Source organism: Apteryx rowi, unplaced genomic scaffold, assembly GCF_003343035.1.
Source record: "Apteryx rowi isolate R43461 unplaced genomic scaffold, aptRow1 scaffold_65, whole genome shotgun sequence".
NCBI lineage: Eukaryota > Metazoa > Chordata > Aves > Apterygiformes > Apterygidae > Apteryx > Apteryx rowi.
This window is the reverse complement of record NW_020450927.1, coordinates 2,003,004-2,017,734: the sequence shown is the minus strand read 5'-3', so window position 1 is coordinate 2,017,734 and position 14,731 is coordinate 2,003,004. Positions and strand designations below refer to the sequence as shown.

Below are 14,731 nucleotides of genomic sequence, written 5' to 3'. Positions count from 1 at the left end.
CTTCCAGGATATCCCCGCCATGAGTAAGGAGGGAACCAGGAGCACAGACCACAGTACAGTCAAAGATCAGTATCTGGGTATATAATGTGAGAGCTACCACCCATTATCGAGCAGAACTAATAATTTACCCCAGTGTGATCCGACTCAGCCTGATCTAACCCAGAACATCCTGGCCAGTCCAGCTCAGCTCCAGGCCATTACTAAGTGATAACAACAGACCCGTACCAGGCTGCGGGAGTCAGCTGGGTCCAGCTGAGCAAACCTACCTGAAAGTATGACAGTGATGTTCAGTACAATGAATATTCCGCAGAACAATCCAACCCTGAATGTAGTCCAGGCTGGTGCAGGCTGCAAAAAAGCAATGGTGGAATTAAGGGGAGATAAATACTTTATCAAAATCAGATTTATTTGCAAAATAAACTTAAAATCAGGGATACAACATTCTGACCTGATTGCTTTCTCCCCTTCTCCGGAAGTGAGGTTTCTTTAAAATGACAGATGCTGCCTAGTGTTCTTGGCTACCCTGACGCTGTGTTAGAACAGAGCTCAGGCATTTCAACATCTTTTGAAAAGTCTTCCGGGCCACACCAACAGTAAACATATGTTATTATTAGCATGAATTCTCCTTTACTATTCATCTCATCCCTTCATTAATTTGGCTTCATGCATTAGGGCTAGTAAGCTACTTCTATATCTTCCAAAGCTAAAGTAGATTATGCGACCATGCCCTCTCTCAAAATTTGTGGAACATGCTCACATTCACGTATTTTCCAGTTCTCCATTCAGATGTTGAATCTACGTTGGCCCCTTGATAAACTGGAGAAGCAGCTTAGCTATATAACTTGATCTCTCACCTGAGCGGCTCCCAAGGGTGGAACACGCAAACGTTTCATAGCCTTCTGCCTATCTCCATCTTCTAACTCATTGGTCACCACTGCCTAAGGAGATTAAAAAAATACACATCACAGAAGTTCATTGTAATGATATGCTCCCACACATTGCCTGCATTGAGTTATTACACAATACAAGCTAATGCTGCATTAACTCTTTAGAGTAAAAAGCAACCAGTTGATGACAACACATAAATTTAAGTAAGCAATGCCGGAAGTCAGTGGCACTTTAAAATCAATTAACAGTTGCCTTGGTGGTGGATACAAGATGGTCATAGGGCAAAAGACTGTAAGAATAGAACATGAAAAATAAATTGTTTACTAGCTAAAAGAGAAGACAGCACACAGACTAGCATCTTTACCTCTGTTTCAGAGATAAGCTGATTGATTTTCTTGCAAGTGTAGAATGGTGCCACTTCCACCTGGGCCACCCGCCAGTCCGCTCCTCGTGAGGTCTCCAGGATCTTGTCATGCTTCTTTAAGATCTTGCGGAAGCCAGTGAAGTTCAGGTTCTACAGACAAAGGAAAAACAAAGTTACTTGGTTTTAACTCCAATCAATTAAGAAGAAAGTTAAAAGGTTATATTCCAGAAGAATCAAAATTGTTATACCTATTACTATATCTATTGTCAGGAGGGTTTTGTGTGTTATTACTTTTTTAGAAGTAGTATAAATCTATTACAAATCACAGAAAAAGTGTGTGGAACAAGGGCATAGAAGAGAGAGAACCCATTTGCAGGGAACTAATTAAACCTAATATTCCCAGAAAAGCCAAATCATTGCCTCTTTCCTCTATAATCCAGAAAGTGACAACACTCCTGATGAAACATCACTGAAGATAAACAACCTTTGGACATAGTTAAAATTTGTACGTTCAATGTTATTTCAAGACATGCTTCTTCTGTATAGTTACACCTTACTGCAGACATCCCAGGTACTACAATTTGGCAGCTGGTCTCTAGATCACCGGTGGTTGCAACAAGTTCTTAACAAAATCACAGAGCTGCAGAAAGACTGTTTTGGCCTAACTCCCACACTCATTACCGAGGGACAGCACCTATTAACCTTTTCGTTGTGTTCTCCCTTCTGAAAAGAACAGGCTACTGATTTCTAGTTTCTTTAAATTTTATCTTGGTTTAAAATCAAGTTCTCAAAATTTTAAACACTGCAAATCAAATCCGGCCAAGCACATTCCCAGAACAGCAGCCTGCTCCTCAGACAACGTTACACGAGGATGGCAAAACAAGCCTGGGCCTGCAGACCAGGGAGACGCAACTCTAGTCTCGCAAGATAAGCACACAATCCTGTGTTAGGAGCACAAATAATGGTTGATTCCCAAGTTACCTCTGAGCCCTGACCCAACAGTTTATACGCAGTAACAAAGACATCAAAAGCTCRCTGCACTGCATCAGGCAGGCAATTGCTGTGATAAGACACACTTGAAATACTCCATTTCACTATACAGAAAATACCACTCAAAAAACTTAACATTTCATTCAACCAACAGCAGGGGCACAGGCAGGACAGGGCAAGATTCACTTCTTGTTTTCAAAAAAGCTTAAAAAAACAGCTTAGAAAGAAAAACACAGAAAAGAGCAGAATCCAGTTCCTCGGGGAGAGGCACAAACTACTCACTGAAATTATTTCCAATCTAATTACACTTAGAGTGATTTAATACCAGGCCCCCGTCATATACATGGGGAAAGGAGGACAGTGACATGGAAGCAGGAAGCCAACGCATTAATGATCTGCATTATTGCAGACAAGAGACTTAGTTACTTTCTATTGGAAAAGCCAGCATTCCACCCCCGGGAGAGCAGGCCATTCTTTCATAAATTTGAAACAAAAAAGATACAACAAAACGATATTTTTGGTCAGAGGATTTTCTGTAGCCTGACCTGGCATCACTTTATTTGCCATCAGTGCAATCACAGTAACTCGGGGTGCCTCAGGAGGTACCGGTGTGGTGCTGTGCCAGGCACCCTACAACCTCCACCATGGCATTTCCTCCTCTGGCTGCAAAAACGCTGCAGCCCCAAACTGTATGAAAACACTGCTGGTTACAATGGTGATTTTAACAAAGAACATTCATTTTCATAAGAAATTATGAACGGGAATGGTCAAATATCACTTACATAGTCAGAGGTTTTGTATTTCTTGCTATTCCAAACGCTTATTTGACAAGAAGTTTTCTCCAAGCCTGACTTCCATTTCTGCTGATACTAATTGAATCTATTGAAAGGAATCGACTAACGGTATGTTTTGCCATTAAAACTGAAAAAATCCTGTACAACTTACACAATAATATCATGCAAGATCAAGTAGGATGAAATGACAGACTCAAAACCTTTGTTCGTACATAAGTGTATTAGTCAGGAAATGCAAAAGCAAGGCAATTGCACAGCAGTTTAATAAGACTGAATCAGCCTCCAGTGTCTTCCTCATGAGTATACAATATCACTTAATTTCAAGATTTGTATGTTCTAAAACAGTCTTTCAAATAAATTATAATTAGATTTATATATGTATGCATGTGCATGCACATATGTGTGCGTGTATGTAGAATTATATATTCCTGTTATCAAAGAATTAATTTAAATTAAGTTAAATCACTGGTAAGTTGAGAAAAATAACAGCTGTCCTGGAGCTAAGTTAGAGTTTCACTTCTCATGACATTTCCTATTTAATTTTAGAAGAAGTATTCATCTATTACCCATGTAGCACTACATAGCTAGTATCGACCCACAGGCATCTACGTGTTTGTGTACCTTAAGAAACAGTGCATTCAACTTTTGCTCTTGCTTCAGCACTAACAGCCTGAGAAGTTTGTGTCAGGTGGCTTTTCCCGTCTCGGTAACCCAGCTCAAGACTCTGCCATTCCGCTGGAATCATGGTTCCTTGCATATAATGCCACTGGTGACCTCCTACATGGAGACTTCAGCTATGTCTTCTTCCCACCAGGTTATTGTTTTGCCTCTCCAAAACTGCAAGGGCTTTAATAGTCCTAGTTCTTTGTTTCTAAGCCCAAATATGAACGAGTAGTAGTTCTTTTTTTTTTCTCCATGTTTTAGTACATGTATCCCTCATCTTCAACTTCAAGATCAATATGAACCAACTTTTCTCATTCTTTTTGAAGGCAAGTGCTCTTGAAAACAGTGAAAAGTCTCAGTTCCAAATAGATTTTATATTATTTACTATATATGAAATGGTCCTGGACTCATGGCTGCAAAAGTCCAAACAATGAGTGTGCAAAATGCCTTTCTTCACTCATGTGGAGTAGCAAAGGATTTTCCAGAGGAATGGCCTCTGTCACGCCCTATTTAAATTCTTCATCAAGCGTCAGAAGTGATGCTTCATAACCAAGAGTAAGAGCTTTCTTTTTTAAAAAAAGTGAAGAAACTGCAGTAGTTAATACTGCTTCACTCCATTCCAGAAAAGCTGAGGATACTCTGTCTTCTCCAGGATCTTGAACTAGACACTCTCTCTAATAGTTAAAGGGCTTTACTGAAAAACCCATGGACCAGCATCCCAAATAGTTTCTGCAACTATAAAATCTGGGTTCAGGGCTCACAAAGAGCCGTCTGCTGTCTGTCCAACCAAGTAGCCATAGTGTTTCCAAGAGGTGCTCTGAATACATCCCCCAGAGCTTCCCTTTAAGGTAGCCTGGAGCCTGTTTTAATACAAGTTGCACCAAGAATTTCCAGCCTAGAAACCAAATATTAAAGCAAAGAAATTCCAGTTGAGGCATCTAAGTTAGTGAGTAAATGCTGGCAGCCTAAGCACATGTGCTCAAGGGCATAATATCACTTAAGGAAAGTTGCAAATACTCAGAATTTTGGAAGAATTAAGCCTTGTCCATACTACAAAACAGTATTTAAGTATTTCTTACAGTGAATTTCTAGTGAAATTATCAAGTAGACAGACAATTCCAGTAAAGATCTAAATAAAGATGCAGTGATTTTATGTTAAAGAATTTAAGCTTCAAAACTTTTTTTTTGCCTGTTAAAAGACATTTAAAAACATTTCAGAGTATTTAACACCAAAAGAATTAGTCCAGTGATAAAAGATCCTGACAGTTTCAGATTTTTGTTTCAAGATTTTTGTAATAAAATTAGTCTCTGCAACATTTATTGTGCCTTTTCATTTTAGAAATACAACTAAAGATTTGTTTTTCGTATTTCCTTCAAGGCAAACGAGCCTGTACCCTACATAACTAAAAACATTTTTTTTAATGGATGTTTTAAAAAGAAATATTGATACAGCAAGGTCAGAGCCACTACCATGGTAACACCAGGAGGAAACAGCATGTTAATATTTCAAACTTCCACTGCAAATATTAGATAAAACGGCTTCTCCCCAAGCCTCGTGGCTCCAGCTCTGTACAGAACACCACACCACAGCACAGCGTGGCCTCCGAGCGCCAGCRGGGATTTCATGTTCTGACCATGCCTGGGGCAGGGGCATGGGGTCAGCCAGCCCCAAGAAGGGAGGAGAAGGAAGGTCCTTCTGCGGGTCAGTTTAGCCTTTCTGATTCAACAAAACACAGCGAAGCAGCATGTTGCTAGCTGCCTTGGGTCGCTCTCCGGGGATGTGCTCTTCCTTTAAAAAAGTTTAGGGGCCCCAAAGTGAAAAAGAAATTGGAATCTGTCTTGAATGAGGCAATTCAAGGATACACAAGCACAGAGATAACACACGCGCAAAACAGGGCATAGTAAAACCCCCTTCTCATGTGGGTACCTGATAGTTCTGCAGTAAGATGAGGCTGAGGTAGAACTCGCTGAAGGCCAGTTTCAGGTCTTTGATATTCCTATGCTGGACACGCTCTTCATGGGACAGGTGGAAGACCGGCTTTCTGCGCTGCCGCAGCGTGGAAATCCCACTGGCTTCTTTCTGTGCATCCAAAGTCGACTGTAATTCAGTCTGAAGAGTAGCGGACCTGCGCTGAGCTTCTGCAAGCTTTTCTGTTAGCAAGGAAAGGAAAAGGGCAGGTGAGCGTGCAGCAACTTGCTTATCAAGTCTGTAAAAAACACTATACTCTTCCCCCAAATAATGCACTGGCAGGTAAAAAGCACTGAACAGAATAACCTATTGCACGGCCTTTCCCCACTAATCATGAAATTCAACAACTCTAAAAATATTTCATTTATGCAGCTCCTTCTCATTAAAGATTTTAATGTACTCTCATGAACTCTCTCAAAAAAGCCTTCATGTCAGACAAGCCTCATTCACCGTAGTCAGAAATGAAGTGTATAAGCGACCGTCCCTTTGGCGCAGGTTAAAGTAGCAGCAGAAATAGAACTCAGATCTCTCGACTTCCACCCCAGATTCAGTTTCTAAGCGATACTCATTCCAGGACCGTATAAACACCCATTACTGATGAAAGAAGCCCAGCCTGAGCAGCCGTTGCACGCAGAAACTGCGCCTCTGCCACCTGTAACTAGAAGCTATAAAACAGCCCTTCCGAGTGCCAAGGGGACACAGAGTCCGGTCTCCCGACACGCCGCCACTCTGGCAAAGCCGCAGCTGCAGGCAGCCAGGCAGATGCTATCTCGTCTAAATACCAAAATAGTGACCACACGTCTATTCTGTGTGCGAAGGAAAGCACGCTTCTCTCTCATTGCTCAGATAAAGCAAATTCACTAAAAGAAAAAGCATTAAAAATACCTGTTAGCCAATATTCTGAATCAACCCAGGAGCTGGCAAGTAAAGCACTTTCAGTACCTGCACGCCCGGTACTGGCTGAGAAGTGTTTGCTATCTTTTTGTAAGACAGTAAAGAAATCAAAGAAAAATGCACTTCAAACGCGACGCTGAATTTCGGAGCTCAGAAAGCAACGCAACCCTTTTGCCAAACAGCTTCTCCTTTGATCAGGACTCACAGCGCTACAGACTGCTGCATACAATTTGCAGTAATAATTTATCCCTCCTTACCTCAAATGAGGATCACACAGGTTAGAAGTATTGCCTTATACTTTTTATTGGTTAAAAGGATAGTCAACCCGTATTTAATATCATTTTAACGTATTTTCTGAATAAATAGGTCGTCGTCTTCACACCTAAGTATGAAAAAGGTATTCCTTTAGACACGCTCCTTTATGTTCTTTCAGAAAATAATCTTCTGTGCTAAACAATAATCTTTTTATGCTAAAAACAATATAACTGAACATATTCTCTTTCTTTTAGTTTGTACAACCAGTTCCTTCTGGGCTTTTTCCCCCCCCCGGCAAGAGTTTCAGCCCCAGCATTGGTATCTCTGCTGATAAGCACCATTGCAGAACCCAGGAAACGGCGTTTGCCATGAAGACATCGAACAGATTTAGAGCCCGGGAGAGACTGTCGGGAGCTGGAGCCATCTGCACGGCGCTGGCAGAACACAACCCCACCCTGCCTCGGAAGCCAGGGAGCCGCAGGATCCGTCCCCAGCACAGAGCTCTGCCTAACTGTCAATTTAATTCTCTTCATTAGTATCTTATATAACAACTTAATGCTAATTCTCGACTACTTCGCCCCCCCCCCATACACACACACACACACAAGTAAGTCTCACTCTTATGGGAGTTACTCTGATCTTTTCTGAGTCAGTCTTGTTCAATTCTGATTAATTTTAACAGCAAAACTCCTCTGCTAATAATTTTACAGTGTTCTCCATAGGATGTTTTCCAGCAGCAGAATACCTTTCTGAACAAAAAAGGGGAGATCAGAATAGAAAAATCAGGTACGGAAGAGACTGAAACTTTCCATCACTTCATTGATCATAAGCCTAAATACAGAAGAGGTCTTAAAAACCCAGGAACGGACTACTTTTCTCCCATAACTTCTACACGTGCTAGGAATCCACCGACTAGAGGGAACGTAGCCCACAGCGACATGTCTGCTCACAGCCTCCAGCCACATAATATTTAACATACACAAGGCCAGACTGCAAAAAACCCTCTCTCCCCTTGGGGAACTCTCTCAGGAAGAAGTAATAAATAGCTATCTGTTGGAAGCAAAAGCCTTCATATAAATATAACCCATAAGTTCACACTCTATATTCAAAATGCTATATTAAACCATCTGGTGATATACTGAGATTTCTTTCGGATAAAATTATTAAATATGCCGGCAAGAGTTTAAATTTCCATCTCTCGATCCAAAGCACATGTTCTGTTGCCCCAGTGTCCAGAAAAACCTTTAAATCCATTAGTTTAATAACACAATATTTGAAGAAATAAATGCTTCAAAATAATTTTTAAATAGATGTTGCAGTTTTATTATCTGTTTGCAAACCTCCCATGTCCATAAAAAAGATCATCTGCCCATTTAAACGTTCCACCCAATCATAGAAAAATTTAGTTTGGAAGGAACCTCGACAAGTCTCTAATTCAACCTCCTACTCAAGGCAGGGCTAATAGTAAAGTTAAATCAGGTTCCTCAGGGCTTTGTCCATTCAGAGGTTGAAAATCTTCATGAATGGAGATTGCACAGCTTCTCCAGGCTCCTGTTCCAGTGCTTGGCCATTGCCATGGTGAAGATTTTCTTCTTATGTCCAACGGGGGTTTTCCTTTTTACGGCTTGTGACTGTTGAGTTGCCTCCTTTACCGTGCACTGCTGAGAAGAGTCAGGCTCTGTCTCCTACGCAACCTCCCGTCGGTCAGGGGGAGGCTGCAGCCCTCGTCAGATGAGGCTTTAAAGACAACTGGACCAGTCTGATGGCCCGCCACGTCTGGAAAACGGCGAGCCTGCCACCTTCCCAATCCTCCTGCCCTATCCCTTGTGCTGACTCCAGTTACCTAACCCACAAATCATCATCTCATCTTCTTAAGGTGCAATTTTCTCACCAAGATTTGTTGCAGAAGCCAAATAAGGCAAGAGGCGTGCTGTTATTCTTAAAAACGCCCACCAAATTGCCTAGGGAAGCTGCAAAGCACAGTATAAATCGATTTCTCAATTTGTAATATACTCCAAAATACGTGAAAGGACATTCACCACTATCGCTTCTTCAGCACTTTTAAAAGTGACTTTTAAAAAAATTTGCCACGAAAGAGTCAGGAAAAAAGAAATCCAGTAAGTGTTTAGAAGCTGGACCCATTCCAGCTGTGCTTGCTGCATATTGCATGCCCCGATGTCCACCAACACCATAGCTAAAGCGTAATCTCACCAGCAAACACTAAGGAGAAGTCCAAAACCAATAGAGGCCGACTCAACAAAAATGCTTGCAATAAAGAAGCAGCTTTGCCCCAAACCTGCTTCTAGATCCTGATCAAAAAGCATGGTCTAAAGCGTTATCACCTCATCTATGCGATTCCCAGCTGATTTTGTGCATTGTTTTCTGAGCGTAAAGAAAAGTTCCTAAGCAAGAATCCTGGAAAAACTATCGCATCAAGGAGCCACCAAAATATCCCCCGAGGCTGCAGTCCCATAACCACCTTAGTCCCCGGCGAAGTGACTGTTTGAACACCTGCTCGTTTAGAGTCCCGCTTGAGATCAAAACCATTGGGTTCAAGGGATACGGTGTGATCTAACAGCCCGCACCCTTTGCAGCCCCTCCTCTGCAGCTCCGCACAGCTCACGCCGGCTCTTTCTGGAGTTGGTTCCTTTTCCTACTTGCGTATGTCATGTTTTTGTTTACTGAGTTAAAGCCATGACTTCCTACAATTAATAAAAACAGCTCATTAATGAACCACAAAAACGTGACTAGTTAAGACTGCTAAACAACAGGCCAAGAACCACCTGATTCCACTAATTTCAAGTATAACAAACTTCCCTTCCACAAAATCCCAAGCACAAACCAAAACCAGCCACAGAAAGTTCTCACAAAGTCTTTGCACTCAAGCAGCCATTCCTCTGCTGGGACCTTCTGTACAATTTACTACTACCGTTTTCTTCCAGTTGAGTGTAGAATTTCTTGGCCTAAATAATCACCAACTGTTTATCAACTCAGATTTAGTTAATGGCAATTTTCCTTCCTTCGGAGACAGGATAATGGCCTGGGAAATAACGACTCCGTCTGACAACACAGGACCATCACTGAGCACACGGTGGGAGGCAAGGGCACTTTGCAACAGGCACCACGGCTCTGAGAGACCTGCAGGGTCCGGGAGGAGCTTGTGGTTGGGGAACAGCCCAGCCTCGGAGGACAAGGCTGTCCCCGCTGAGGGCATCCCCGACCACGCTCACCGAGGATCCCACAGCGCAGGGAAAGAAGGAGATGCAGAGACAAAGTGGAAGTTAACAGAAGGATTCGCTTTCCTTAAAAGTGGACAACATTTATTGTATCAAAGACAGGCACATGCCTACAGCAACTAGCACGTACCAGGTCATAACCCAAGCCAACACATGCCTGGAGATACAATAGGGTCTGACAAGACATGACATGACATGACATCCCTCTGACATGAACAAGGCAAGAAATGTTTCTTCAGCTGTTCCCGCTTGTAGCATAATGTTAATAACCCTARTAAGGGGTTTTCATATTACAGTCACATTGCTCTTCTGCAAATAAAAGACTTATTTTAATCTTATCACAAGAGATTTTCAAATTGCATGTATTCTCTCTTAAAACTTTTTGAAGTGACAGCAAGTAGAAAAAAAATCTATCCTATATTATTAATGCCATTTCAAAAAACGTTGGAACGCATGTGTATATGTGGGTGCACAAGTGCTAGCAGGTCTTCATTAGGGAAAATTATAATCTGCATTGTGCATACGAGTTGACAGACTTCTCTTCACGGAGGAGTCTAGCTTGGAGTATGCAGCATTTCTTATTAGAGCAGCTGCTAGAACTAGAAAAGTAAGACAAGTTTCGGAGCATATGAGCCTTTCCTCAGATCTGGAACAGAAACAGCAGATCTCAAAACAAAACAAAACTGAGAACAATTGCTTGGAGTTCAGGTAGGGACATAGGAATTATCTGTAGAAAAGTGCCCATGGAGTAAAGTGTAAAAAGCAGCAGACCTAACAAAATATATTGCTTCTACCTACAAGCCTACGCTTGCCTCTTTCCTTATACCATTACGGCTATAGCAAAACGCCACTGCTTCACAGATGCAAAAGGACTGGTGTAACCACCGCAAGAGAGATTTACTTCCCTGCATGGAAGCTGCACGGAGGCAAGCAATACAGCTGTTGCCTCTAGTGTGCTTTTAGCTGTTCTCATGCTCACCACCCAGATTTTGCTAGCAATAAAATAAATAGCAATAAAATCATCGCCTGACGCTTATTAAAATATTTTGCACAATTCAACTTGTCTTTGTTACCAGATTAAAATCAGAAATAGAAGAGACTGTCATGAAGTGCTGCAAAAGCCTCTTCATAGCAAGAAGTTAATGAATCAACAAGTTAAGAAAAAGTATGGCAAAAGTCCACACATCATTGTATCCATATTTAAATGCTTTTCTCTTTGGAAACCCAGTTTAAACATTACCAAAAGAGGCTGAGAACTGGTTGAAACGTGATGGTGGGTGAAACTAGAGCACACTATTACAAAGCCTCTTCTAGAAATATTACAGGGAGAATTTTTGATTATTCCATTCTAAAGTTTCTTTTCAAAACACAGGGTGAGAAAGCAAACTTTCACGGGGAAAACGACAAACAACAGCACTTTGAAATACAAAGCCCAGAACCCCCTAAACCTTACCACCATTTTAATTCAAATTTACTAAACAGAATTATATATGTAGCTGATGACAGATTGCTACTGCCTCTTCTATTTCAGAAAGTTGCAAGTGTTTAAGTATATTTAAAGGGACTTAAAAACCTGTTGGACATCTCAAGATGGACAAGTCACCATACAGAGGCGAGTCCATGACAGCTATTCCTGCACAGACTCAGCAAATACTAGCTAGGTAGCTTAGCACTGATGCCTAAAACATGCACAGGAAACAGTCACCACGGATATGTGATGCTGAGAAACTGTGCCCGATGTATAAACTGCTACATAAATTTGAGAGCACCTTCCTAAAGTTCAGCAGATGCTACTTGTAAGCAAGGAAATCACCTGCCTTTTAGTCTGCCTTCATTCAGACATCATGGTTTAACTTCGCATCTGTGATTAAATCAGAGCGATCTCCCATATAAACCCTGCCTATAATTACCTGATGGCAGACCTGCATGAACACTGCAGCAACTCTCAAAGTTTGGAGACTTTAGGCTCTTTCTGTGTTGCTTTATTTTCTACAAAAATACACAAATAAGCACCTTACCTGAATAGAAAGTGTTGATTTTGGCAAGTTCTTTCTCACAGGTTTGGAAGAACTTCTCTTCAAACTTGGCAAAATACCTTTTCACTGCGTCCTCATCTGTGACTGTAAAACAAAAGGAAAAACAACATTGTAACAGCAGAATATGGGAACAATTTTCTAAATGGCTACCATGGAAATATTTCTGTAGAGTAAATCCAGCTTACTCATCACGCAAAGAAAAAAGAACAATAAAGCTAAAGGGCTCAGCAGGAACAGGTATTTGACCGAAAATGGACTCCTCCAAGAGGGAGAGGGAAAGCCACAGAAGTGGTGACTGCACCTTGGATGGGTGACCAAAGCACCCATGAGCTTTTCCAATCTGTCCTCTAAGTGCTACTGCAGATCTCACCCGCTTCATTTCCACTCCCTAACCCAGCTTCTTGGGTGCGTGGCTGCACCTGCAGTGCCCTCCTCGATGAAGACTCAGCTTTAACTGTACGAACTGGGCTAATCAAAGCTTGATCCAAGTAAAGAAGCATCTTCAAAGGCTGTCACAGGAAACAAACCGGCAACATTTTGTTCTACAAATATACTGCAAATCCCCAAACTAAATAACAACACTCTTGTCAATGACCTCTTTGCAGACTGTGCTCTGAAACAATTTTTCTTTTATTGTTTTGTTTTGTTTGTAACTTAGAAAACTGCCTTTTTCCAAACACATCTCACCTATCATCATGAAGTCCCTCTAACCCACCCTAAAGCCCCACTCGAATGGAAAGGGAAGACTGTGCCCCATCCCCACCAGGCGCTCCAGGGGTGACCCTCCTCCTCCTCACCCCGGCTTCTCCTTCCTCCCACAGCACTTGTGCAACCATGCAGTGAGCCCAATGGGGAAAGATATTCCAACCAAAAGAAAAAAAAAAGGCAGATTAAAGTAGCAGCATAACCAACCTCAACATGCTACCACTGCTCTATGCCAGTTTTCATTTTGCACATTCATCCACCCAGAAATTGTTCTCCCCTGCAGTCTCGGGCACTGGCAAGTCCTCCAACACAAACTTTATTGAGAGCCAAGCTCTTTAACGCTGACTGTTTTTTATGACAGGCCTTTGTTTTTCTCCAGGCCTGGCGAGGCTGGAAGCCAAGCTTCGGCGCCGGGACGCGCAGCCGTGTCCTCTGCAGCTGCGCAGTCCCAGCCCCCCAGAGCTACCCAGCGCTCCCCTTCCAGCCCAGCTCGTGCTGCAGTTAGTACACACGCTCGCAGCCTCGTCTCTTACCCTTTACGAACAGAGCTGACCAAGRAAAGTATTTACGTCAAATTAGCAAACAACTAATTGTATTTAAAAGAAAAATGCCCAGCTTTTAACTGGAGATTTCATTTGACCTTCCTGGCACATTCACTGGCTTCAGCAGTCATTCCCCCTTCTTACCGCCRTGATCTTTCTACTCTTCACCTATCACTGTTTCTCTCTCCTCTTTTACACACCCTTTGGAATAGTCTTTCCTCAGCAAATGAGTCAGATTTTGCCCGATGCCTCAGCCTATTCCCCTTGTTTATGCTGCTTTGCTGCACAGCAGACTGCCACGCAAGGCTCGGAGATCCGCTTTGTAAGAGAGACCGTTCCGGCTGCCCAAAGAAACCGAGCCAAGACTTCACTTGCTCCTGGAGTCCTGTTTTGAGAAGCAACCAGCAGTGCTGAGCGAAACCCCCAAGGCAGTCCTTCAGACTGCAGCATGAAGAAAAGAGACAGGCTCTGATGAAGAAGCCCCTTCAAGACCTTGCTTAAACCTCTGTGTTTCGTACTGCCACAAACCCACGACAGAATAGCTCTTCCTCACCTCAGCCTCGGAGCTGAGAAATAGTCCGGCAGGACCAGAACAGTCTGCCTGGAAAGGGAATGGGAAGCGCTACACAGAATCCACATTCTTCCTTCTTGTAAAACAAAAATTTCATCTCACAATGAGGATTTAAAGGAAGAGACCTACATTATGCCAGTTAAACAAAAGGAATTACTGAACAAAGCCTAGTTTCTCATCCACTGGCCTGGGAGCACTTTARCTCTTGGAAGAACTATGCACAATTCCACAATTAAAGTCTCTGTTATTGATGAAGAATATAGGGCATCATCCCCAAAAGTGCAGCATTTCACAGACAGAATGAATTTTCTAATAATTAAGAAATGAATTGAATAAGTAAAAAAAAGGGGCCATACTACAATTAAAAACTTTAGCACTGTCAAACATCTGTCCCAAATGTTCCTAATGATGGAATAAACCAGACTCTTCATACTAGACTTTTCATAGTTACAGTTTTCTGAGTTCTCCTGCATTCTTACAGACTAAAAAAGGTTGTGTTTTTACAAAGAGGAAAAAATAAAAGGTTTACTATAGTGTCGATAAGGTCAACAAATAGATTTGGAACTRCATGTTATTAAATAAGAAGATCAGAGCCTCCTGAAAAACATCACTAACGAGAAGATAAACRTTCCAGACTGTCAAACCCAAGAAAACCTTATTTTAGCATTAATTTCTAGGTAAAAATAACCTCAAATTAATCAAGAGAATCTTGCATATAAATTCTTAACATTTAGAATTTTCTGGGTTCTGTGTTTGTGGCACTGATGTTAAACACCGTGAACCTACATACACTGTATTAATATTTTAAAGGGTTTACATTTAAG

General features: G+C 41.8%; 1 protein-coding gene across 1 annotated transcript in view; it reads right to left on the bottom strand.

The window, feature by feature from the left end:
• Positions 1 to 14,731, bottom strand: part of XPR1 (xenotropic and polytropic retrovirus receptor 1) — a 119,089-nt gene that overhangs the window by 33,358 nt on the left and 71,000 nt on the right. Inside the window, exons 3-7 of the mRNA XM_026084681.1 lie at positions 12,072 to 12,173; positions 5,627 to 5,850; positions 1,253 to 1,402; positions 855 to 938; positions 267 to 348 (exon numbers count right to left, since the gene is read on the bottom strand). Coding sequence (XP_025940466.1) covers positions 267 to 348; positions 855 to 938; positions 1,253 to 1,402; positions 5,627 to 5,850; positions 12,072 to 12,173 — 642 coding nt within the window. The remainder of the gene's footprint in view (positions 1 to 266; positions 349 to 854; positions 939 to 1,252; positions 1,403 to 5,626; positions 5,851 to 12,071; positions 12,174 to 14,731) is intronic.